The 27,336-nt window shown below is 43.5% G+C and overlaps 2 protein-coding genes across 2 annotated transcripts in view; both read right to left on the minus strand.

Moving 5' to 3' along the window:
* dars1 (aspartyl-tRNA synthetase 1) overlaps window positions 1-6,894 on the minus strand; it is a 25,866-nt gene extending 18,972 nt beyond the window's left edge. Inside the window, exons 1-4 of the mRNA XM_068737897.1 lie at window positions 6,750-6,894; window positions 3,959-4,058; window positions 1,760-1,789; window positions 1,375-1,432 (exon numbers count right to left, since the gene is read on the minus strand). Of these exons, the coding sequence (XP_068593998.1) occupies window positions 1,375-1,432; window positions 1,760-1,789; window positions 3,959-4,058; window positions 6,750-6,772 (211 nt within the window). The 5' untranslated portion in view covers window positions 6,773-6,894. The remainder of the gene's footprint in view (window positions 1-1,374; window positions 1,433-1,759; window positions 1,790-3,958; window positions 4,059-6,749) is intronic.
* Window positions 6,895-10,086: 3,192 nt separating this feature from the next.
* cxcr4b (chemokine (C-X-C motif), receptor 4b) lies at window positions 10,087-12,216 on the minus strand. The gene is made up of 2 exons (XM_068737921.1): window positions 12,119-12,216; window positions 10,087-11,806 (listed from the first exon to the last, which is right to left on the minus strand). Exons 1-2 carry the CDS (start codon window positions 12,122-12,124, stop codon window positions 10,658-10,660), a joined length of 1,155 nt encoding a protein of 384 aa, XP_068594022.1. The 5' UTR covers window positions 12,125-12,216; the 3' UTR covers window positions 10,087-10,657.
* Between the last annotated feature and the right edge of the window lie 15,120 nt (window positions 12,217-27,336).

Consider the following 27,336-nt stretch of genomic DNA (forward strand, 5'->3'; position numbering starts at 1 on the left):
TGACTCCAGTTTCACCTGTGTCACTCAGAGGCATGCTTTCTCCTTATTATCAGGGAGCGGGAGAAGCAGACACCGAGGCTACGCCAGAGAAAACAGAGCCGCCCGTTTGGCTGAGAACTCTCCGTCAACCCACATGAAAGCCCTACCCCCCCCCCCCCCCACACACACACACACACACACACACACACACACACACACACACACACACACACACACACACACACACACACACACACACACACACACACACACACACACACACACACACACACACACACACACCGTCCCAGTGGCTAGGCTCGGCATGCAGGTGAAGGAGGCCCTAGTTTGTTTGCTGCCACTGGAGCTGAAAGAGCATCCAGACAGATGGACGACGTCGACAGGTCCGCCCCTCGCTGCCTCTTTCATCCGGGAGCGATCGCACACTATTAGTTACCGCAAATTATCGCCGCTGCGATCGCGTTGAGAGAAGAGACCAGGAGCATTTTCCATGATGTCTATCAGCTGTAATCGTGTCATCTGTAACTTCTCGACAGCCAGATTAAGGTAATCTGAGGAGTTCTGGGTCAGGACGTCGTCTTGTATCACCAAAACAGAGAATTTGAGAGTTGAGGCACGTTCTTTATTTCAGGATGCCTCGCCGCAAGAGTGGATGTTAACATGACATACGCCGTTTAACCCTTTGCACTAAAGGCGTCCATGTTCAACCTGCGTTTGCCAACACGGGGCTGGTGCATGTGTGACTTTAATGACAATTGCACCAGTTTAAGACACTAACCCAATTAAAAAAAAAAGAGCATAAAACACATCGACAAGCACATTTTTGAATGAACTACTATCAAAAAACGCAAAACGCATTTAAATAAAAAGACACAGCAGCTTGTAGTGATGTGTGTTTTTAAAGAGACTTCCACTTCTGAAGTGCCAGATGACTGACAGGAAATTGAGAATAATGCAGCGCACAGATAAGAAAGAAAAAAAAAAGAAAAAAAACACTCAACACTAATAAATAATATTAAAACAGACGTCTGGTCGAGCGAGAGGAATTCTTTCCGTTTACTCGGGATAATCCCATTCTGTGAATTCATTTGCGATAAAGCCTGAATGTATTTCTCGTGCGCTGCGCCGATACGGTGCTCAGCGTAGCGCACGTGTTTGGAAAAGAGAGCGGCAGCAGGGACAGCCGTCACATAATGAAACGCACGAGGAACTATCTAGAGACAGTCCTCCGTCAAAATGTGATGAATGGAGGCGGAGGAGGAGCAAAGCGTTCGACCCTTCTTAAAGCGTCAATCGTGGATCAAATATTGGGTTTTCAGCGCTGAGAGGACGTTCGGTTCGCCGTGGAGTGAAGGAAGGAGCGTTCTCACTAACCCAGTTTCTGTTGGGACTGGACCATCGCCGGCACGCCGTATCTGTCCTTGGCGAAGTCCTGAAAGAACGGGAAGCGTGACATCTCAGTTCATCAAAACAAGCTAAATAAAACATTGCGTCAACTCGATTATTCTCAAAACCCCAAAAAAAAAAAAAACTCCACCACTTTTGATTTTCACGAGCGACAGTCTGTCTCCCACATCTGAGATAACAAGACAGAACAAATAATGACTCTTATCACAATCTTTGTGAGAAAATTGCCAAAACGGAGAACAGAGACACTGAGTTCAGTGCTCAGGCATTTGCATATAAAGAAGGTGTGACGGCCGAGGTAGAGTCAGGCAGGGAGCTGATGTTAGAGGATGAGCCGTGGGGGGATACTTACATCTTCCTCGGTGCTTTGCTGTTCGGCAGCCTGAAACACAAAGAGGAGACCGGGATTTAAAAAGGCCATTGCAAATAGCCAGGAAATAACAACAAGAGGGCAATCTATTCAATTCAAACGTTTAAAAAAAAGAAAGAAAAAAAAGACTTCAAATGGAGCAACTTTAAACGTTTTGCTACAGCAGTCGTGTGAATTGTGTTTTCATCTTGCGCTATCAGGGACTTTGAATAAAATTAATAAATCATCGCTCGGTCCCGGAGCCGAGCCTCAGAACCCTGGAATGCGCTGCTCCTCTCCGCACGTTGCCCCAACACATCATAGACAATGAGTAATGGCAGGAGGAGATATTGCTTTGTAATAGAAAGAGCGTAAGTGGACAGATTCTTTATCTCCGCATTGACTTCCAGGCAAATGACTCCCAGAGTGCGATGAGGTCGTGTCTTGGCAAACTTACAATTCCATTTCCTATGCAAATTGATATTGGTGTATGGAAATGGCCGGTGGCGGCGGAGTGAATTGGAATCGGCCATCCTTGATATGATAATCCCGTCACATGATGGATGATATTGCAGCTCGTGATCGACTGGGTATAGAACCGGCTGCAGACGTGAAGCGACCGACTCTCGCGCTAAAGTGACATGTGTCAGCAAAAAAAGAAAAAAAAAAAGTGCATAACGGCAAATAACCGAGGTAACGGCGCACCCGATGAACGACTTCCAGGTCCTCCCCGAGGCAACGCTTGGTGTGCCACACCGATAGCCAAGATATAGAGCCGTGACAACACCTGCTACTCCCACGGAACATGCTGACAGGGCGAATACAGCTGGACAGGATACCGTGCTGTTGGATCGTGACACACCGAGGCAGAGGGAGTCTAATTAGTCTCGGATAAGCCAGTGTCAAAGCTAGACGACACATTCTTTAAACAATGAATACAGACTAATCATTTATATCCTGCAGGGTTTTTTTTTGCAGATTCGAGGGACTGCCTGAGGAAAATGATAGCGATGGCAAACTTCACTCATCCACAATAAACACCGAGCTAATTCTGATGCTTTAATCTACGACTGTGACTCGTCACATCCAGCAAGGCCGGTACTGTGGAACCAGATGTTTTGACGGCGGTTCGCTGACGTCACCAAAAGGTTCAGTCAATGTGGTTCTAGGAGAACATTCTCTGCTCTTGTCTGGAAACACATCATCAAAGTAACATTGATGCGACTGACTGGACCGTCGACAGTCAATGTGCTTAATGTGGCCACATTGTTAAAGGGACAGTCAGCAGTGGTGGAACGGGAGTTCCTGGATATTAAATGTCCGTCTGTAACGGTCCCGGTAATATTTGTTTATTGTGTACTGAAGTATATCATATGATATGATTAAACTAAAGTTTAACTCAAATACCTGAGGATGTATTTATTGGTAATCTCTCAAATGAGTCTTTCTGGGACAAGGTTTGTAGGTTGAGTAAAAAAATAAAATTAAAAAAAAAAACGAGTTGTGCAACAACAGCCACGTGTGAAATGAGGAAGTGAATCAGCAAATCCATCTCGGGGGCAAAGACGTCAGCGGTGGAAACATCGTCGCAAAAAGAGCCGAAGCCGGTGAGGAAGCTCCGACTAACTTTAAACAACGGTGGAACTTCATCACCTCGAGTTTGGGAACAGGCATCGGTATCGGGTCAGAACAAACCAAAATCGTTACGTCTCCAAAGTTGTGACACTGGCTACTGATCCACACGCTTTGTCGGATATACAGAAACACGATACTCAGTTTGCAAATTTGCATTTTTACTGCATGAAAAGGACCAAAAGAATTCTGCGCAATCCTGATTTATTTTACTCAACTCTAGCAGATAAGCGGCCTGTCGCTTGTGCAGCGAGTGTTTGACAGCGTGTGGGATTTCAACACGCTTAACGGCCTCTCTCTCAACATGCACACGCGTGTGAAGAGGCGCTCGTGTGTCGTGAACTCGGTGTAGAAGAAAATAGCACTTTGTTTGGCTAGACATAAACAAATCCAAAATGACAGGAATACTTAAAACAATGGATACTCTTGCCCCCCCCACCTCTGCGGCTACCCGACCCTCCTGGACCCACAATGCCCTGCAGATCCGCACCGTCACAGCCTTGCCAGCTGAAAGGGGGGGGCGGATGTGAAACAACAAACCAGGGAGAAAGGAAAACAACAAACACTGACCAGCTTGGCCTGTTTCTCAGCCTTCTTTGCAGCTTTCTCCGCTTCCTTCTGCTGTTTCTTCAGGCCCTTCTTTGACTGAGCCTGCTCCTCCTCCGTCGCCCTGGAAACAGGAAGAGGTACACAGCATCGACATTTATAATGTCCACTTCCACCTTCTATTTCTCCTGCGTCCCATGAGGAAGTTGTTGACCGCCTGGGAAAATGCATTGTGAGCCGCCCCCCCCCCCCCCATGGCTTCTCAAGTCTGAGCAGTGCCTTTAATCCCATTGTTGCTTCAAACTAAACAGCTGTAGCCTGTGTGAATGGAGAGATGAAGAGCGGCTAAAAAGCAGAGACATCAGAAAGTAAGATTAGCTCGATAAACACGGGAAGAAAGCCGTCTCTGCAGCACTTTCTAATCTATTACAGAGTTTATGTAGAACACGGATTCATCCAGTTATGAGGACATTTAGTTTTATCTGAGGGTAAAGCTGTCTTTATTTGCTGAATGCCGCACAACACGGCACAACACAACGCCAGTGTTCCTTCAAAGTAAAGGTCGTTTAGTAGCAGCAACAGGACAGTAGGCTGACTACAACAGTACGCTGTTATTAACAGAACATCAACGTGAATCTAATGTTTAAATGTTTCTTTTTGAATAATATTTACTATCCTATTTAGTTCATTGAAAAACCTGCCTTTCAAACTGAAAATAAGAGAGAAGTGCAATGATTTACGCCGGCCTACGTTGCTTCATTGGGGCGGTACCTGAGGCCTACTGAGGAAGAGATAAGTCAATATTTCAGGTCAAAGAATAAAAAGGCCGTCAAAGAAACCGCTGCAATAAACCAGGCGGACACAGACGCGATATCGCAAATGTTCTGAACTTTGCACTTTTTTCCCCCCAAAAATCACACTTGTGTGTGCTGAGAGTGCAGGTCAACGAGTGAGTGCAAGTTTCCCCGAATCAGCAGGTGTGCAGCGCTTGAGGAAGCCTGGGAGCAAAGCGGGAGCTGCTCCTATTTAGTCACAGGAAAACAACAAAGACCAAAGGCCGACTATACATAGCAATAAAGCCCAAACAAGACAAGAGAGTCACAAAAGGCAAAAGACCACGTCCTCGTGTTCCAAGGGGAGGACAGTAGAGCGGGTTCTAGACTTCCCTCACAGACAAACGTAAAACTAACACGGTTCCAACGACCCGTCGACAAAATCCTTTCTGATTTCCCACGAGAGCTTTTTATGTTATACGAAAACAGCTACACTGCACTGAGATCCCATGTTTCACTGTCACTCCTGAAGATTAATTTGTCGTACAACTGTTTTAAAAATGTACGATTTTTTAATTAGCAAACAACAAAACATACACACGAGTAGCCTTAACGCTACCTTGAGTTGTGGCCGCGTTATGAATCTGGACTGAAGATTAAAGGAATTATTCATCCCCCGAAAACAATCACCTGTTGATCAACCGCTCACCCCTTGAATTTGAGAGGAAAACTTTGTTTTTGCATATTTTTTTTTTTTATTCTTCGTTCGGCCGTGAAGGCATTCGGGACAAACAAAGCTTCCTTCATGAAAGTGGGAGTAGTAGATAATCAAATGAGCGTCATGGAGGCTGAGGTATTCCTCTAATCTACCCGTAGTCACAGTTCACAGCACGGCCAACACATATACTTATTATACTTATTCCTTTTTAGATACAGATCGATGGTGTTTATCAGTTCATCCAACCAGTTAGATTAGTTAAACTGGATCAACGATCTTTCTCCCCCTCAGGCAGGAGGGGTGAGTGTGAAGCAGCTATCAACAACTGCAAAGTGTCAAATCCAAACATAAAGACACTTTGGGTCCATTCGTCAAACTGTAGAACGGACAGAAACGTGACTATATGTTTCACAGTTAAACAGAAACAGAGAATACCGACAACCAGTAAACTGCCTTCACTGAACAACAGATGTTGACACTGACCAACAGCTGTATTCATGAAAACAGGAAATGGAACAGTTCCCTGCATGAGGCTCCTTCATCCAACGAACACCAACTTACAAATGAAAGATCTTTGCTTTAAAAAGCAGAGCGCCAGACAAACGTGTCGCGTGTCTTCACTTCATCACACAGTATTTATCTGTTTCTGGTCAAGTAGCTTCAGGTGGACTTCCTCATTTGACAGCTCAGACATTCCTTCCTGTCTAGGACTCGACTTGGCCCGTGACCAGAGGAGACACTGAACGGGACAGGTCGGGATGTGCAAACTACAGACTGACATCTTTGACTCGAGATGTTATCCGAATGATAAAAGGAGCCAGTTATCAAGTGTGGATCTTTGCAGTATTTGACATAATTACTTCATTCCCCTTCAAGCTTTAAGTCTGCAGCAAAGAACAAAGTGGACTGGGTATAAAAGGCAGACATTGTTTTTAATATTAAGCTATTAGATGAAATCACAGGACACCTGAGGGACTTTGTAACATCTTGTCACCTAAATCTATCAAATCGCGTATTGAGCAAGGCCACCATAAACATGAACTTTGCGACTCTTTCATGTAATTCGGTGTTTAAAGAGAACAAATCCCTACCGCGGATACTTAAGCTAGGCTAATCTTCTGTTAAGCTTTATATTGCCGCTATTTAAACCTTTTGTCCACGTGCTTAAAACTTCACCACGGCTCGACTTGAAACTGTCAGATGATGCAATCTGCTGCACGTTCAGGTAACGCTAGCTAGTTGCTACCCGTAGTGCTGCTAGCACCCGCTCGTGAGAGCGCCTCTGTTAGTTACGACACGCACGCAGGTGCCCCGCTGCTCTTACCCCTGAGCTTCCTCTTTAGTCATGTCGAGATATATTCGTGGAGAACGAGGACACAATGTTTTCACGGCTGTTTGGCAGAGAGAAGCACCACATCAGCTGTTCGGAGCGTGGACGTGCACCGGAAAGAAGGACTTGTTTTGACGGAACACCAAATGCCGGATGCTTCGGGTTCCGGCTAGAAACGAGTGTCTTTAAAGTGTAGTTCCGACTCACTTAGTTGTTCATGCCTGCTCATGGGGTAGACAAAATAATGGAAGCACCTGATGGAAAAGGGATTTAACCGTATCAAGGGTCGATTAGATCACAGTTATACATGCTGCGTGGAACATGGGATCATATTATGACAATTAGAAATAAGTAGGCGAGTCTAATAAGTGAAATATCTGAATGACATGGCAAAATGGACATAGCCTTCATTAAAAAAAATTCTCTCTCTCTCTCTCTCTTGTACTTACATGCAAATATAAATAACAGCTAAAAACAAGGACAGCAAAGCTACACAAATAAAGATAAAGCATTGACAGGACGAGTATGTACACAGGTGTCAGAAAAAAATAGGTGTAAATATATATAAAATTTAAAAAAAAACAACTAAAATAAAATGTTTATTTACAGATCAAGTGTTCTGTAAATTGTAAAAGAAAAAATACAAATCTATCTACTGGATGGATATGCATGGACTGGATAATTATGTATAGGTAAATATTTCTATATATTGTATATACGGTAATATATGGTATGCACATATTAAAAACATTAAGTTATTGACAGTGTATGATTCATTTAATTGTTTGTGTCTACAGGCCTACATTCCAAAAATAATAGGAATAGCTAAACGACCACCTTGAGAAAATGTGTCTGTGGTCTAAAGTATTTCTAAATATCTGAAGTAACTAAATCAACATTCACACCCGCAGCAACATGCACTCAAACACCACCATGTCTTGTCATACATAGTTTATATCTGCTCACTTGAACACTAAAGGTGACACTCTCCATGAGAGAACTTCCATGCCTTTGGTCGAGTGCACTGAGTGCACCCAGGTATCCAGTGACCTTTGCGGGAATGGCCGAGCAAAGCAAGGCATGGTGGTTTGAATACAGTAGGGGGTCATCAAAGCTTTTCTCAGGCTGTTGGCCACAGGAGCTCCTGATGCAGGAAACAGCCTTCCAGCTCACTTTCCAACCAAAACAATGTAACCATTAGTGGAGCAGGTCATTGCCCAAAAGGAACCTGCGGTATTTATTTTCCTTAGCAATGGGCCTTTGAAACAATCTCTGCCCTTACCGGTATTTATGCTGCCACTCGTAACTTTAATACATCTCAACAACAAACCTTAAACGAGGCCCTACACACTCTGGACAATGGGCTCAAGTTACAGTTAGAAACTTGGATGCACACTGGCAATGAATCACCAGCAGAAAGCAGTTCCTTCCCATTTCAATAGCTTTGCCCTTTAACCCACAAAACAAACAAGAAACTCTTCACTTCTTCACACATTAGTTTGTTTTAACCAATATATTAGATGGCAGAAGGGTTGGAATTTTGCAACAAATTTTGCACAGGAAGTTGATGTTGATGGCTGCAGTATCATGAGAATATTATCATGTTAAAAACTGGTTAGACTGGAATATGTTCTCATCACACAGAGCAAAAGCTTTAATTATGAATGTAAGGACACCTTCTTGTAACCGAGGGTTTATTCCCAAAGGGGCCCTGAGTACTGTCTGTGCACTCAAGTGGGTACTTTGGACACTTTGGATGAAAGTATTATCTTTTGTTATGGTGCTAATGGTTAAGTATTTAGAAAGTGGTATTCAATACATCCACAGAAGCAAAATAATCAGTAAAAATCATAAAAACTAATTATTTTTAAAATGGAGGTGAACTCAAAGGAAATGACTTCACATTGGTGTGTGTTTGTGAACCATGTCCTCCCTGTGGTCTTTACAGAGCCGCTGCTTTGAGCAAATTATATCAGTGTTTCAAATCATGGTGAAGAAAAGATGAAATAAAGCTTTTATATCTCGAGGGGAATTGCTAAGAAGAGTTTAATCTATGTATTTTCCAAACCCTTTTGTTTTATTGGAGTTTGCAACAGTTATTCATTTGTAGAAATTCTTAATATCTGCAGATTTCAACCATTAGTATTCGGGATATCTGACACGTAATTTAGGTCCATATTATCCCCACTTATTACTGCGTAACTCTGCATATGCAGTACATGATCATGAAGCCTCTAACGACCCCTCCTGATGACGGGCATTCATCTGAACACTTGAAGTGTTAATCACAGATCGGTCCCTGCAGACGGACGCAGCGCAGCTCTCATGCTAATTCTGAAACATCTGAGATCATTTCCAACTGAATAAAAAGCATCTTTTGTTTTATCCTGTTGCACTGTGAGAGACCAGAGCCCCCAGATGACCATTAACCTCGTGGCCTGATGGTGGCACTTCACACCCTTTTTTTTTACATGTAAAGCAATGGAAATGTGCCTCCGCTGGAGTTTTTGAATGGATGCCAGCATTACATTGCTCTGTGGCTATTTAACGGCTCCGTTCTCCTAGATATCTATTGTTGCCAGCTTCCTTTGGTCTCCAACTTGACCGTCACCCTGTCACCAGTCCACCCAGATTAAATCTCCAGCAGTGAAGATAGAAGAGCCCACATAAAGATGGATGACGGCGTCTGTGTTTGAAACGGTCTTATCTTTTCATATGTAATTCCTGCAGATTTACTGCCAATGATATATTGCATGAGTGCTAAACAAAGCCTACGCCTGCCTATTTGCATCTTCAGAATATATAACCTGTCTCCTGAATACTATTGTGTTTTGTTTTTGGGAGCAGGGAGATTGCTAAATTGACCCACTGACCCACTCTGTGAAGTGAATGAGGGTAATACTTGTTTACAGGCCGGTCATAATAGAGGCAGTATATCTTGCAAACTGAAAAGAAATAAAAGTGGAAATAAAAGGAGAACTTAGCGTGCTATTTTCTTTGTTTAGGAGCCATATGGTTGCTAATTATAACCAAAGACTTTATCTTTTGTGTCATGGCTTAAGATGTAAAAGTGCACAGATGTTCTTGAAATTACAGGGCCTGTCTGCTCAGTCCTTCCTCCTTCTGCTTTCTAGCCAGATCAGGTGGAGACATTTGGGTTGACCCCCCCCCCCCCCACACACACACACACACACACACACACTCCTCCCCCCACATCCCCTCCCTCCAACACACACACACACACACACACACACACACACACACACACACCTCATCCCCCACCCCTTGAGGGAAGGAGAAGTTGGTTTTAGGTCAAAATGCACACCACACATTATGAAAAGCACTACAAAATTTTTATTTATTCACATAAAAAAACAGATTAAAAATGGTAATAAAAAAAAAAGCAGCATGCATGCAGTTCCGTTCTTTTTACAAAACGTCCAGTGTGAATGACGGCAATAAATATTAGCTTTCAGATAATCACACAGCTTAAGTGCGAACACACACACACACACACACATTCTACAAACTATGTACAGGTTTCTAAGAGCAGCTACCAATCCGTGAAAACAGAGAAAACAGAGTAGGGCATTGCATGTCTGAGCTTTGATACAGCAGAACAGATTGTAAAAATGAAAACAGGGAAAATGGATCCTGATAATAAAGCTGAGTGAATGGAACCGAGGCACTGCCTGCGGACACAATCTGCTATGAGGAACATCATATTTGCACAAAATTGCAATAAGAACACAATTGCAGTAAACAAGGCAAACAAACCCAAAAAGTATAAAAACTCTTCTTTTCTTTTCTTTTTTTTACATCTGTACAAAATGTAGTAAGTTCTTTGAAATCGAAGCTTAGTTTCTTTTTTTCTTCACCCCTGAGAGTATCATGGCAGTTTGTTAACTTGACAAAACACTTGAGGACTCGGACTCAGTTGACACGGATGAAATTGGCCCTCGCTTTTTTGTCATGAGAGTTACTTTCTGACTTGATCTGCTGGCTGTCAGTGCACTCCTGGCGGATTTCTTGAACATAACTCCCAGGAAAGCGTACAGGATGGGGTTTAGGCAGCAGTGGAAATAGGCCAGCGCCTCTGTGATAGAAATCCACTTCTCCACCGCTTGTTGCAGCGCACAAGAGAAAGAGATCACGTTCAGCATCATCAGGTTGTCCAAAAAGATGCCGACACAGTAGGGCAGCCAGCAGGAGAAAAAACAAAGGATGAGGATGATGGTGGTCTTCAGCGCCTTCCTCTTCAGAACCTGGCTCTTGGTGCCTCGCGACAGCTTGGAGATGATGATGCAGTAGCAGATGAGGATGACCAGACCGGGCAGTATGAAGCCCACTAGGATGTGCTGGAAGCGGAACACAACTGTCCATATGACACTGGTTTCTTGCGGGTAGATGCGCTGGCAGTAGATCCTGGAGTCTGCCGTCTCCATGCTTTCGTCTGAAAAGAGGAAGTTTGAGGAGCCTTTGTTTTGGATCCTGGCAAACACCAGGTCAGGTACAGTCAGCACCGCCGCTGGCAGCCACACACCCACATAGATCACTTTGTTCGCAAGCAGCTTCCTTGTGGCTTGGCTGTTGGTGGCCCGCACAACTGCCAAGTATCTGTCCAGACTGATGAAGGCAAGAATCAAAACGCTGCTGTACAGGTTCACCGTGTAGATCATGTGCACAGACACACAGAGGAATTCCCCGAAGTACCAGGTTTTGACCGCATCCACGGCCCAGAAGGGCAGCGTGAGGACGAACAGGAGGTCCGCCACGGAGAGATGGAGCCGGTACTTGTCCGTCATTGTTTTGACCTTTTTCTGATAGCCCATGACAACAACGACTAATCCATTGCCAATGATTCCCAGAATGAATATAATTCCGTAAACCGTTGGTAGGAAGATCTTGTTGAAGTTCTTGCTGAGAGCTCGGCCACATGGCTCCTGGAAGTCCATGTCAAAGTCCCCAGACTCCTCTGAGAAGTTGTCAGAACTGTTGAAAGAGAACTCATATGACATGTCCATCTGGTCCATCTCATCAATCTGGTGAATCTGAAAGAAAAAAGACATGAAAAGTTAGAAAAAAAGTTGAATTGTTTTTTACATTAATTCACACAATTGCTCTTTTTAACAAAAAAACAAAAAAAAAAAATGCATTCTGCTGATTGTAGAGTTGGCTAAAAGTTGAAATTCAACTTTTTTCAACTGTAAAAGCAGTTAATGATAAAACAAATAAAGTGAATTACTGTAAACACGGGTGGAAAATGATTTAAATAAAATAGATCTACAGTAATTACAATTAACAGCTTCAAGAACAGTCCAAACTGCCGCATGTTAGGAAAAAAAAACAATGAAGGAACTCACGTCCATGTTTACCACTCGTTGATAACGTAACTGCAGGGCTAGTTTGCGCGTGCAGCAGGGTGATGAGTTGCTTGTCCGTGAGCAAACCGCTCATATAGGCCTGTATATATAGGTCTACCGCCCGTGCGCCTGGCCCCTCCCCCTCCTCCAGGGGGAGGAGCAGCGCGATGCTCTCGGCTCCAAAAACGGGTCGACTATAAAAGTGGACGACTGTCTGTTGAGAGGGCGTCAGTTTGTGAAACTTGTTGTAAAAAAATCCCCCAAAAAAACACGTGCCTGTTATTTCGTCACCTTTTTTCATCACATTGAGCCTCTGGACACAGCATGTTTGAGAGTGTGTCATTCTTATTTAATGACACAAGACTTAGATTAATCATCTAAACAAGAACTATGATACATTTTACGGAAGAATACACATTATGACATTTACAACAACATCATTATGGGAGTATTATAGGGAGGGGAGTCACAGATACACTATCACACAACATTAGAAGTATAACGAGAAATATAATTCATATTAATGTGATAACATAATACATAAACTGCACTGAAAACCCACAAAATAGAATGTTGCAATGTCACCACAGCAGATAAGGAATGCTGTTAAGTTCAATAAGGTCGCTGGTAATTGATACTGTGTTTCAGGTGTCTGTCCCGGAGAGCTTGGGAAATTAGAGCAATTTTGGGATTACACATGCTTTTTCTGGTGATATATCATCAGCTCAGCAGCAGCCTCATAAATCGCACCTCCCTCCTTATTCTGCATGAGGCAAGGACTGACATTTAGAGCGGTCGTTCAGGGACTTCTCACAGCCTCGTATTTCTCTCTACAAATCACTTTATAACTGTGTCCGATGACAGTTTTCATCAGCGGAGGTTTGAATCCGTCCTCACCTTTATACACACCCTGTCTCTTCTCAAGTGCTGTTATGTCTGCGCTGCCAAGTGCTAAATGACCCCCAGTGGATTTGAAAGAGAACCACACACCCTGTAATGTGGGATTTCTATCAAACGGCTATCGAGCCTCAGAGCGTAGAACATCCATTTTCTCATTGCTTTACCCAACCCTCTCTGATTTCAGTTAAGGTACGACGACACGAAACCGCCCAACCTCCTCTCAGACGAGCTCGTCTGAAACCGAATCTCCTCCGTGTGGCATGCAAATGCTCCTTCTCTGTCTTTGATATAGGAGAGTGGCGATAGATTCAATGAGTCAATCTGCATCATTGATTCCATTGATGTCTCCTCCTCGTGTTAAAGAGGCATTTTTAGAGCTGCGTGGCAACATAACATTTTGAAAACATCAGAACATCACATTTCCACAGAACAAAAAAAACTGCATTTTTTCTTCTCTAAACTGCATTCATATTCATCTACAGTGTTGCATGAGCAGATTATGGTTTTTTTCTTCTATTTATCAGATGTATCATGTCGTGCGTATCAGCGCTGTAAAGACGCATCAGCGGTTAGCTATACGGCATGATTTTAAGATGTAGCTCCTGTAAACCACTGTGTTGAAGGTATAGGCTGCAGCACAATTCAAAACCTCATCGCCTAAAATCCCCCAAAACCTCACCACAATTCACAGTGGAGTTTCAAAAACATCAGCAGTGAGCTGTGACGACAATTTAGACAATAGTAGGGCTTATACAAATTAGGAAGTTTATAAAAAGATTAGTCATGGCTGAATCATATAAAAATCCTTCTACTATTAGAAGATGGGGTGAAAACCACAGACGTCTGTGTTGTGACTGTACTGAGTATCGCTGGAAATTACTGACTAATATTACGTACGCCTAAAATATGATCTCTAATACAGATTATCAAACGGTAATACCATTTTTGACACCCGCTTAATAAAAAGATTTGCTGTTCTTTCTTAACTGGTGTGAGGAAAATTCCCCCCCCGGTGTGAAGGAAACAACGTGTTTTTTTTCTTTTTGAGAAGAAGGGCAGTTAGCATCTGCAGAAAAAGGAAACCCTCGCACAGTTTGATTTACAAGCAATCTGTTGAAACTGCAGTGTTGAAACGCCGCACGGATGTGAGCACTTAGTAGAAGAAATGCAGATAAAAAAACAAAACCCCAACCATTTAGGAGCTCAGTGATTATGACTTTAATACAACAACGAAACACTGGTGAATGCATAATCTAATGATCGGCGCTACGGCTGGTTGTAGACTAATCCCGTGTGTGTCGTCTTCAGGTCCTCCTGCAGTGGGAGTCCCGAGGAGAGGAACAGGGGGGAGTCTGCAGCTCCGAGAAAGGCCACTGTATTGGTACGATGCTCTTATCAACGTCATTCAGACGCAGACAGTTTCTCTGTTATCTGCCGGCGAGCAGAAAACTCCTCGATGCCATCTGTGTGCCGAATGACAGCACTTGGTTTCAAACGTTCCCTATCACTTTCACTACAAGAAGGGGGGGGGGGATTCCACTGACTCACCAGAAACACGTCTTCTGAAGCGTTCATAAGTTGTTTTTTTTTTAATAAACACAAATGTTGCTCAAATTCCCAGAGGTGGTTGCATGGTATTCCTCACACGAAACGTACGCTTGAAAGCGAAACGTCTCACATGTTTAAAACTCAACTTATTTGCAAATAACACAATACCGCCAAACAAGGAAGCGTTCGCAAGGCCAGACGAGCGCGTGAGTTTAAACCAAGTGAATGGTTTCGAGACGTCTATCATCAAAATACTGACCTATGGATGGACGACACAACACGTTTTGTCGTCTTTTTCTTTGCATTATGGTTTAATTGATTGCAACGTTCATACATTTTTTTTTTAAAAAGGGGCAAAAGGACCTCAAATGTCCAGTGCAACATGTGGCTTCTCAGGTATAATCAGTGCCCTGCTTTTGCTTTCATCGTCTGCGGAGTCCCTGTGTACACGGAGGCTTATCATTGTATGGGATTCCAACAAAAGAGATTTCATTCCCTCTTAATAAATAAGACCTTTTTTTCTCCTCTTCTTTCTGGCTTCTGCAGGGTATCAGCAGCCTCCACCGTCAGCGTGAAGATTCAGATTGCTATCGGCCCCCTGGAATACAAAAGATCTGCGAGGCTACTTAGAATACAAATCACAAGAAGTGTGAACGGCAGCGAAGGGGGGGGGGGGGGGGGGGGGGGCTCGTCCTCGGTGAAGAATGGCTATTGAAATGAGCCAGAAGAATGCCAGAGAGATAAAGAGAAGAATGAGCAGCGCTGTTCAGTCAACAACCGAGCCCTCCGGTTCCAACTCATCCCGGGCCCCCTCTGCAAGTCGGCACGGGATCATTTTTCATAATGATACCTCTATTCATATATCACTTTCACCAAGTTTTTTTTTTTTTTTTTCAATCACCACATATAAAAAAAAAGAAGAAAAAAGCCACATCCATCCTTTATTGTTGAAGCTGACTTTGTGTGATGCCCGTAAATGCACAAAGGGTTTTTTGGGTAACTGCCTTTAATCTCTTGTCTGAGCGCTGAAAAGTGGTTTTGCGTATTTCAGACACACACGGAAGAACTTGTCCGTCGCCATTGTGTTGTAGACAGATGTTTTCACAGGAGTGTAACTAAAAAGAGGGTGTTTTTTTGTTGTTGTTGCTGCTGCTGCGGTGTTTTCAGTGCTCCTGTGGAGAAGTGTTTGTCCCATCTCATATTGCAACCCCACACTAGAATCTATACTGTAAGTGTTAAATCTGCCGTGTGGCATATATTGCCATATCTTTTGTGGAGAGCTATGACCTCTGTGATGTTAGTAGGAGTAGGCTGAAGTGTGGATTTTGTTGTTTTGAAATGATTTAAGATGATCTGAATGTCCCTGCATTTTTTCTGCATAGTGTCACGTTCGTTATTCACACTGGAATGCATAACGTCTTTATCTGTCTCTCGGTCAAGGCTCCGTAGAGGCGCTTTTTTTGTTTTTCCATCTCTCCACGGTTGGCTTTGTGAAGTCTGTTGAGCGAAGAAAAGGTCGATGGGGGGGGGGGGGGCGGTGGTCCTCAGCCAAGGTGAGAGATTCACCTTTCATTCTCTGCGGCCCTTTGTTTGGGTTTTGTTTTTTCTGTCAAGATGAGATGCGTCGGACGAAAAACACGACACCGGAAAAAAAAAACCGATACGTGATTTATGACTTATTACTTTGATCAGGAATGCAAATATTGTAGAGCGGAGACCGTGATCTCACCAAGAGGCTTGATTTTGAGGTGAAATGTAGAAGCCGTCAGTGCCAGTGGAAACTATATTTTTCTTTTTCCACGATGTTGGCACAGACAAACATTAACGATTATATTTCTACACAGAGAGAAATATTTGCGAAAGCATCCGGCTTGCTTGCTTGAACGTTTGTGTTTGAAGAAGGATTTTGAACAATAGACCCACTTTTAAAGACAAAGCTCGCTCCTTATCTTTGGAAGGCAACCCTCTTTAAACTTCCTTCTTCTGCAGCGCTGCTGCGTGTGCTGTTGGCCTCCATCAAGGTCACAATCCCCCAGTGAATTCAATAAGACGTGCAGACGGAGCGCAGAAACAGCCTGGGTGCTCGACTGAAATGACATTAATGTCATCCGAAGCGGTGATTTCTTCCTCTTTCCGTGACGCATTTATTAGAATTGTATTAACAAGTTGGATGGATGCATGAGTTACATCCTTGGAGAGAATTTGTGACTTCTAATGTGTCATATAACCTGCCGCGGTACACTGACAAAAGTCTTTACAAAGGTTCTGTGCGCTAAGGAATGACACCTGAGTCGCCAATTAGAGAAGGAGTTCCAACCTTTGTGGAGATGAATGGGAGCATATCTGTTTTGGAGACTCCATCGTCAGTTTAAAAATCCATGCGTCTTTCTGACAAAACAGCAGGATACCAATATACAAGTGATTTATTTCCAGTTTTTTTCCCTTCCTGGAATGCAAGCGAGCTTCCTCCTCAGCCCTCATTCTGCAACGTTGGTGGGCACTTTCTTTCTTTTTCTTTTTTTTCTTACTCCAGAACGTTTTCACACTGATTACCCTGAATCCTGCTGCTGCTTGTCCTGACATGGAGTCCCTGCAGAATTAGACAACGGGGCATGAACCAATAAAAAAGTGAAATGGGTGACACTGCCCTCGAGCAGTTGGTGGAGAAATATAAATCCGCATGTGGCGCGGATCCAAAGCGAGCCACAAGGCCGGTTGAGAAATGCAGCTTGATGTTGCATAGGAAGGGTGTTTTCTATGAGTCCATCATAAATGCAACCGGGGTTCCTTTTTCCTTTTTCACCAACGTCTCCATTGTGGTTTTTGCTTTTGCGACAGTATTAAAACACTGGCAAAACGGCCTCCGGAGCCCCACGGAGGTTTATCTGTCACATCTACACACACACACAATACAAATACAATGCAAACTGCCCTGCTCAGATGGGTTGAATGCATTCATTTGCATGACAGTTTAGATGTTCAATTAAGGATCTGTTCTTTTCAGGTTTTCCCAAAAGGAGCAAGGTTATATAACTGTCATCGCCTCAGCAGATCAGACTCCCGCAATTTCAATCGCGATTTTCTGAATGAGTTCCTCCAGTTGCTGTTTTCTCCAGACACCCGGGGGGGGGGGGGGTGTCCCTCTGCTGTGTTTTGTATAAGACAGGAGATCACAGTAAGTGTTCTTTCAGGCTCTCTGCAGGTGGAGGTCCTCCATCTGGCCTAGTGTGGACAGTGGAGGAGACTCAAACGCGAACAGAGGCTCAGCTCAGCTCTGATCAACTCAGATAACGGGGGACAATGGACCAGATGACAGCAGATAAGCTTTCCAGAGTCGAGTGACCAATAAACCTGCTGTCAAGTCAGACGGCCTCATTACTTCCACCGTCGGGGCGCTCGGAGGAGAATCGTTTAAGATTACGTGTCAGTAGTGTTTCTCTCGATGGCCTGTTTTTACACTTTCATGGCTCATCGCACATATTATTATCATAAGGCACATGCACGATTGGTTGTATTTCAATCTGCAAAGGATCCATTTAGTTCCGATATGTGTTTGAATGATGTCCTTTTGTTTCATCTGGATTTATTCAGCAAAGGCGTCAACCAGGATATCAGAGACTGCTTCAAAGCACAGAAGGGCGATTCTCTCACTCTCCATTGTTTCCCGAGGAACACCAGAGTAAACGCGTTACATTGCCTCTCAGTGTCAGATTATTAAAGTGAGCTTAACATTTTTAACCTTTTCACAGAGGCTCTGTGCGTAAAAAAAACCCTTTCGCCTTGGGCCCTCTGCTTCTAGTGCTGATTTACAGCACCACTGAGCACAAGAAGACGGGCTTTCATTCATTATTTAAAACGCCGTGATGGAAGGCTGACGAGCTGGATTTGTGTACATGAGCATCCTCGTCGATGGAAGCGGCTTCCTGTGACGAGTGACACCCGGCTCTGGTCTGGAGTGAGGCGGGCGAGTGTCCGGCACCAGACCAGAACAAAGCACCAGTGGAGGAGCATCTATCAGCCCCGGCCAGAGGGACGCTTTACCGCCCCTGTGGTGCCTCCTTGTCTGAAAGATGACACCGTCTACCCCGACTGCCCGAAGCTAACAGAAAACAAATAGTCGTTTTATTTTCCCCTCTTCCTGCAAGTCTTCAGGAGAGGCGCAGCAGGTAGTAAAAACCATCACTGTCTTAAACACAAATCATATTTTTTGTGTGTGTTTCTGCTCAGTTGATGAGTCACATGAGTTAATCACAGTCTAACTGGAGCCTTTTGTGAAGCAATTCACATGATGTGCCAACTTTCTATTTCACCTGGAGTGAATGCAGGTACACTCATTGTTTTGCCGAGCGTCTCATCCTTTGCCAGCGATGTCGCAAAACGTTTCAGCTGATGCTGGGGATGTGGAAACGAAAGAGAGCCCTTAGTCTGAAATGTGTTTTATTTCAAAAAAGCAGAACGCCGTAATGCCGATGAAGGGATTTGCGGGATTGTTTCCTCCTCTTGTTTGCGTCAAGGCAGACGGGGAGTGCCCCCCTGTGAATTTAAAAAAAATACCAAGGATTGATAGAGAAACAAACCGACCCTCTGTGCTCCCTCGGCCCGAGAGCTTCCTCCACGAGCCGACTCTTCGGCTGAATCCTGAAGGCGCTCGCTCGGGACCCACGGCCCTTTGTGCTCGGCTGCCTTTTTGGGTTTATTTTCTCTGCACAATTGAATTCTTTTCTTTTCTAAAGACCACAAGGACCACAGATCCCTCCGCTGATACAGAGCGTTGCCTTTCTTACCCCCCACCACTGCCCCAAATCTGTGAGGATTATTGTGTTTTTGTGTAAACAGAGATGTGGAGTAAATAATACATTTGGATTTGCAGTGCCTACACCAGCATCCGCTTATTCAGACTTTTTTTTTTGTGATTATTTAGCCGGTCCATGCTTTAGAGCCGTTTATGACAGGAAATGGGACGGGTAGTGGTCACTCTGTCAGCATACCAATAGCACTGTATTCCCACAGGAAGGCCATTGATCAGGATATGACAGGTGCTGTTTGTTTCCCGTGTTGTTCGGAGTCTAACTTCGACACTGCTGTTTGTTCACATTATTCCTCTGTAAAACTACTTCTTCTTTTTTTTTTTTTTTGTTGTCTCCCCAAAGCGTCAGCAGGCCGACTGGGTCAAAAAACACACTCTTCTCATGAAACAATGAGCCAGGAACTATCCAATAACGAATTATTAGCAGCAAGAGCGCATGACTTATCGACACGAGCTGGAAGAGCAGGATGTGATAAAGTGTTGCCTTTGTGGGGACAGACAGAGCTTTTTTTTTTTTTCCAGGCCTCAGGTGGGAGCGAGCTCCTATGAACTCATATTGTTTGCGCTGATTATTATCTGTCAAGCAGCGAGACACTTGGATATTTGCTATGAGCTGTGGTGGCCGGAGAGGATGGCCCTGAGGCAGGTGGCAGAATGTGTCATTATCAGGAGTGTCAACAAAGCTTCTGGGTTATCGTCAATAACATCTGTATGACAGCGAGAGCAGTGTTTGCGTTTGGGTTAGCTCCACGCTCTGGTGTGATTCACCGTTTACTCTCCTCTTGTTCTGAGATAAACCTTTGTGTGTTTTGAAGTGTTTATTGCGCACTAACTAGTAACCTCCGTGTTCTACTTCCTCCACGTGCTGGTCCTTCAAGTCGTTACTTCGTTGCGTTTCCGTCTCCATCGTTGTTGCGCCGCAGTGTTTCTGTTCCCAGAGATCAACAGCGGCGTAAGGTTACGACCGGGAGCCCCCAGCGCTCTGCTGTTACCAAGGCCCCTGTGGTTACTTTGTGCCCATTTCGGCTGCGATTTACTTTTAGTTTCTGCTCTTCTTATTTATTTATTTCAGACAAAATTGCAGGTGCAAATCACATAATTTCCTGTGTACAACAGGGGCTTTCCTGAGCTAATTGAAACAGTAAATGCAAAAGCTTTGGCGAAACTGCATGCAGTTTGAATCATTGTTGTGGCAACTGAGAGTAATAATAAACGGATTCATTTGTGGAACGAAAATGCAAAGTACTTACCTCAGCAACTGGACCCATGAGAAAAGTTGACTCAGAATAGAAACCAGTGGTTGAACGTAACGATTGAGATACCGGTATATATTTTACTGCTGCTTTACTGTATACATCTAATTCACGTAACTGTACTTTTTATTCCACTAAATCTATCTAACAGTTACTTTTCAGATTCATAGATAAACAACTCAACAGTATGCAAAGCTGTTCAAATCAGCTCATACAAATACATGAAGGTGTTGAATGCAGCAGTACTATTGATTCTTCTCTGAATCAGAAGTATCTGAATACTTCTTCCTGCGTATGTGACGTTGCCCTCATTTGTCTCTGATGCTTTATGTGAAAGTGAGAGACACTGTGGACGGCTACCGTTTTGTTTTTACCTGCTGTTTTAGCAGAAACGTTTGTGTTTTACAATGGAACTGTGATTCATCACTGTGTGTAGGTGGAGAAGATTTCAGGCGAGTAACCCGGCCGACACCAGGACTTTACTTTGGGTAAACAAGAGAATCTCAGGTGTGGGGATCTGTTCTCTCATGTGAACCAACTGTAAAAAAAAAAAGAAAAAAAAAAGGTTTTATACTTCGAAATGAAACTTTTGCTTCATAAGGCTTTAAATGAAATGCTGTGCATAAATTGCAAAGCGCTTTTTAACATATATATATATATATATATATATATATATATCGCAGGTGTCTGTCCGTGTGTCCGAGAAGCAACAGAGACGGTTCGGTGGAGAAGCTGGCAGCTGGGACTCGTTTCTTGTTTCCACTCTGTGAATCAACAATTCATTTCCAGACGATTTGTACAAAAGGTGATTGTTAGCAGCAGGTCCGGCCTGTCCACTTACAGTTTCCTGAGTGAACCCTCCAGACAGCCATTGCTCAATCATGGTTCACCTCTCTGGCAGAGGGCACGGACGGCGGCTTTCACACTCACTTCAAATCAAATCAACGTCTGATCCATCATGGGCCTCTTGCCTTCAGGGCAGCTTTGGATCTGTAAGAACTACTCTGTGTGTGTGTATCCACTAGCTGCTTACATCTTGGACTGATGCGTGTGTTTGTGTGCGTAAGTGTGTGTGTGTGTGTGTGTGTGTGTGTGCGCACACAGTAATAGAATTAAAAAGGACCCTTGTCCCCCTTGGGAGCTTCCCATCTGGTTTTGTATGTTATCTGACAAAATTAGGAGACTTTGATGTATGTATATATATATATATATATATATATATATATATATATATATATATATATATATATATATATTAGCATATGTATCCTGAGCGTCTGAGGGTAACTAAATGTAACTTCTCAGCTGAACATTGGAGATGATGACGTTTTTGCAATACCCTCCTGTCCTGTGACTTTGGGTCTTCTGCTGCTGTTTGTTGCTTCTATTGTTGGAAACATTGTATAAATGGCACTTCAGTCACACCCAGCTCTGCGTAAACTAAAAAAAAAAACGCTAGTTCCTGTTTCCTTTCATCACCGAATGGAGAATGTCACAAGATACCATGTGACATGTGTTACATGGAATGTCTTTTTCCAATCAAATTTCAATACATATAAGCAGAACCCAGTTTCACAGATGATTATAAAGACACCGTCTTCAGCCATACATCTACCACACATATATATTAGTACAAGAAAGCTGCATACAAAGTCATGTTCTAATACAATAAGTCACATCAAATCACAAAGCTCAGAGAGTTGGTGTTTACCTTTAATACATGTGGGGTGATCCACATTTATTACAGACAAATAACACAAAACACATGAAGTGTATCAGAGAGAAAACCCGTCTTTGTTTAACAATTCACCAGATGAATCAGTCAGTCAGGAGCACCTGCTTTAGAGGGTTGTCTGTAGTTGAAACAAGGAATTTAGGGGACAGTAACATTTTCTTAAAGGAGGGTTTTATGTGTCTTTAGCTATAATAGATACGGAAGGAAGTCCTGGAGGACACTTAATAACTCACTCAGTTGTGAAACATTCAATCAGAATATACTTTCACGTTTCCCATCTGTTTGTAAATCTTTATTTCAAAAGTTAAGGCGGCTATAGTTCATATTTTTTTAATAAAAATGTGTTTCCGTGGACCCCAAGTGTAAATGAATAAATTAATCAGTTATTGCAGGTTTAAAGTTTGAATCCTTAATGGAATAGTTTGACATCCTTGAAAACGCACTTACTCGATTTCTTGCGTTAGATGAGAAGATCGCTCGTGTCTGTTTGCTAAATATGAAGCTGCAGCCAGGAGACTATTAGCATAAAAACGGTGAAGTTATTGAGCTCTGTCACGATATAATTACAGCACATAACCCCGAGTCAAACGACCGGACTAACAGTCTTCATGCAAAGCTAATTGTCTCCTGGCTCCAGCTCCACAGCTAACAAAAATGAAAGTGAGAGCGGTATTGTTCTTCTCATCTGACGCTCGGCGGAAGCAAATAAGCAGGACTGTATCCCAAAATAAGGATACAGTCCTGCTTGATTCGGTGCTATTAACAAACACAAGATGTTTGGTTTCTTTGTTACGTCTGGGCTGGCAGAAAGGGATTTTAACTTGTGTTGGTCACGCTAACATTGGAAATTGAATTGCACTTTATCACGCAAGCAGCTCAGCTTAAACAGGACCTCGGTCCATGCATGTATTCACAGGCACACATCGTCAAGGTAAACACAAAGCAACAGACTTTCTCCTGCACCTGTAACCCGATCTCTCACTCACCTCTCTGTTGTTCAGACTTATTATTAGTCTGACTCAACGTCGTCTGTTGCCTCTGACGGGGCTCCAGTGATTGTGACTCATGCAACACCCACTGCGTTTTCCCTTTTTTTTACCTTCCCGGCATATTTATTCTGCACAGCTACTTTTCCTATATAGGCTCTGCTTTTCTCATCCCCCGGTGATTCATTAAATGTACCGTGTTCGAATGCCCAAAAAGGCCGGCTGCCATCACGATATGTTGAGAAAGTGTAGGTTCTTTCGTCATCAACTGTCTTAATCATCTGCAGGGCTTTTCGATTTCTCCCAAATAGATCATGATAGTACGCCGGCTTTGTAACACCGTGGCAGCAAAATGCCATAAATCAAGTTTTTATAACGCATATCTCCGAGAAGTGCTTTCGATCCGTCTCCGAGCTGTCTCTCTTCTGTCCTTTAATAATGTGATGTGGTTCCACATAAAATGCTTTCATTCCAAGCTCTCAAAACATCTCTTAACCTAACTCAGCCTTGTGAACAGCACAGAGGAGAATTACTGAATCTATTTTTTTTTTTTTTTTTTTTGTGAGAGTGTCAGTACGGCTGTTTACTGATGTTCCCTCCTCATATAATCAGATAGTGTCTCCAACTTAAGGCAAAACGTCTGGACAAAATCTTTTACAAACAAGCGCATGTGCAGCCAGCGGCTTGGCTGAGTCTCCAAAGAATGTGAAGCGTAAACCCAGTTCTGCTTTTTTTGTTGGCACCATCTACAAATTTTGGCCCAAGCAAGCCCCGTTTTCCACTGCCTCGATAATTAAATGAAAGCTGCAGATACTCCGCTTATCTCTCTTACTGCTGCCTTTTTTTTTTTTTTTTTCTTCATACAACTCCAAAACTTCTATTTAACTCTTTGCAAGTAACTTTTACTCCCTCATAGAAACGTTCAGCGGTGGAGACATGGTGGTGGTGGAGATGGAGGGCTGCAGGGACAGAGAAGGGGAAGCAAACAGAGACGGGACAGAGAATAACAGAAACAAGTACTGGTAGAAAAACAGGGTGAACTCAGGGTGAACCTGTTCGTCTTGCCGCTGTGTGTCTGCTCGCTTCGTCACACGTACGCACATAAAACCGCTCCACTTGGCCCTCACTTCCCCTCTCTGATGGCTGACAGCCCTCCTGATAGATGCCACAGATGTCCACAGTGAGATCAATAACCTCCCACACCTCAACCCCCGCTCCGCCACGGATCACGGGACAATACAGCAGCCATCGTCTGCCCGAGTCGCACTTCCCTCATCTCGGATTGCGTGAGAGTTTTTTTTTTTTTTTTTTTGGAATGATGAACTATCGACTGCTGCAGAGGGGCTTGTTATTGTCTCCTCATGCTGCCACGCTGGCGTCAGACTGTGTCAAAACACCAGCGCTCCCTTGTCGACGCGGCTGCTGAGCGTTTTGTCACGAATTGTTAGGCAACAAAACGATTTCAAGTCTCAGCCAGCACTGAGCTGACCTTTGTTGCCTAGAAAAAAAAGGAAAAAAAAGCCACAGGTGATTGAGTCATCAGCACTACAGCGCTTGAGCCATGTGCTTAGGAGACAAAACAGAGCAGCCTCCTTCAGATGAGTGCTTAATGTAAAGTGTAATGTGGCTGCAGGTTGCTCTACAGCAAGAAGCACCGGATTCATTTTTTTAGAAAAGTCTTGCTCATTAGTGGATCCCTCTGATCTGGTCTTTGTGTTTGCTGCTACAGAGGGCAGATGGCCGCCCCCCTCCCTCAGTAATGGGGGAGGGTGTGTGTGTGTGTGTGTGTGTGTGTGTGTGTGTGTGTCAGTATTTATGCTTCTTTGTGCGTCTGTATGTGTGTGTGTGTGTGTGTGTCCTTGGGTGTGCCGTGTATATGGTGTGCTTATTTATCTCTGTGTGTATGTTTTGTCTCATAAAATATTCTCATAATGTGTGTTTGTGTGTGAGTGTGTGTGTGTGTGTGTGTGTGTGTGTGTGTGGTCAGTCACCTCAGTTCACTGCAGTCACAGACATCCATCTTAACGAGTCATTTGCTCAATTCTTTAGTCCTATAAGTTCATGTTTTTCTTATCAAAACAGGTTGAAAAAGATCAGATAATTCTACCTGTTTTCAACAAGAATCAAGTTCCTCAAGAATGTTCTCAAATGAAGCGTACTTTTTCTCTAGACTAATGCACCGGTCTGCCGAATTCTGTCAAGACTGATACACTCACTTCTTGCAAATTTCTGAAATGAGGTAAACTGCACCGAGAAAATGTGGAAATCCATCTGTCCACTGACAATTCTTTTCTTTGTTGTTTGAGAAGGGAAAAAAAAAAAAAAAGTCTTAAATGCTAAATATAAGAATGCTGTTTTATAGTGCTCTGAGTAGGCGGGCAGGCGCAAGCAGCAGACACGTTAATGGCAGAGAACAGTCAATCTGAATGTGAATACCCTACGAGCGCTGAGCCCGGTGTGTGTGCTTTGTTGCTGCAGACAATACAGAGTTGACAGCACATCTGGCATCATAGCAGGGCCACAGTGTTTGTCTCCCCCACTGGGATATGCTCTCTGCACCATTAGCTGCTCACTAGGCAGGAAAGGACCAGCGATGTCCTACTGCCAGTCATTGATGATGCATCACTTAACACACTCAGCCCACGTCTACGCCGATGCGGATGAAAGAAGTGCATCCGTGTTGAATGTTTTCTGTCCTCGGTGAGCGTTTCGTTCTCTGAAAGTCGGTAGTAGTCATTAAAATCACGATATAATTCTTCCACTGGCCGCCTGAAAAAAAAAAAAAAAAACAAAAAAAAAAAAATCGCTATTATATGCTTGGTTCAGTTTTATTAATTCAGGAAATCCCATTTGGACCAAGAACAGGAGAACAGAAGGTTCCAGATTGTCATCATTTTTTTAAAACTATCAGATACCGGAGATCAGAGCTGCAATATACGACATGAAAAATACAACAGCATACGAAGGTTGGAGCTGCTTGCGCCTCTCTGATAGCCATTTTGGAAGACTAGCAAAAAGCCGAATGTGTTTCCACGCTGTGGTCGTCGCTGCACAATGCACAGTACACATTCAAATTCCCTTTTCTGACAATGAAGTGATAATTTCACCATTGCTTAGTTTGACTGTTTTTGTATTCTTGACACCGTCGTTGCAAACCTCAGTCAAGCACACTGAATACTACTATTTCAAGAACAAAATGGCACAACAGCCCATTTTGTTCCCCATAAAGCCCAGGTGAAAGGTCAGTGACTTGGGCAATTCAAATTCAAATGTATTTCTCTTTGTCTTGTCATCCACATGTATTTAATATAAGAGACTTTCGAAGATTTGGAATTAGTGGGGTTAGTTTGGGTTAATTGAGGCCCAGAACTAGGCCACAGGTTTCTGTTTCGAATCGGTAAGAACCCTTCAAACAAAACAAACAAAACCGACCCCGCAGTGAAAGAGTGAAAGGAGAGCTCGATGACCTCTTCCCCGACTCTGTGTTTGTTCAGGGAATTTCGAGTCATTAAAGCCCCTAACAAGCACAGAGCCCTGAAAGACCTGATAGTAAGTAGTTAAAGTGACACACAACTAATGGCTGAAAGGGGGGGGGGGGGGGGGGGGGGGGGGGGACATTTGGACAATGACTTTGTTTGGTCATGAGTCTTTTGCACAATCAGTGCGACAAAGCCATTCCAAATCGTTACTTGGCTCACAGCTGAAGTCTATCGGATGATTAGGATTCGGCGCACAGCCCTATTGAGTGCAGTTATTCCTCTGTAATTTTGAAGCCATGCATAACACCTCACGGCGGTAACGCTGAGGAAATACAAAGCAATTTGGAAAGGTGATATGAACAACACTCAGCAGCTACGACGCTAAATTATTAAGGCGTCTTGAGGTTGATATTGCGCGCTGTTATTGAAACAGTTGGGAAATTTGCAATCATATCAGATGAGAAACATCGGGAGAAATGTTTGTCTGGTAGCTGCGGTTTTATCCTCCTG

Source organism: Cebidichthys violaceus, unplaced genomic scaffold (genome assembly GCF_023349555.1).
Source record: "Cebidichthys violaceus isolate CVI_PGR_0920_01 unplaced genomic scaffold, fCebVio1.0.p SCAF_11, whole genome shotgun sequence".
In the NCBI taxonomy this organism is placed as follows: Eukaryota; Metazoa; Chordata; class Actinopteri; order Perciformes; family Stichaeidae; genus Cebidichthys; species Cebidichthys violaceus.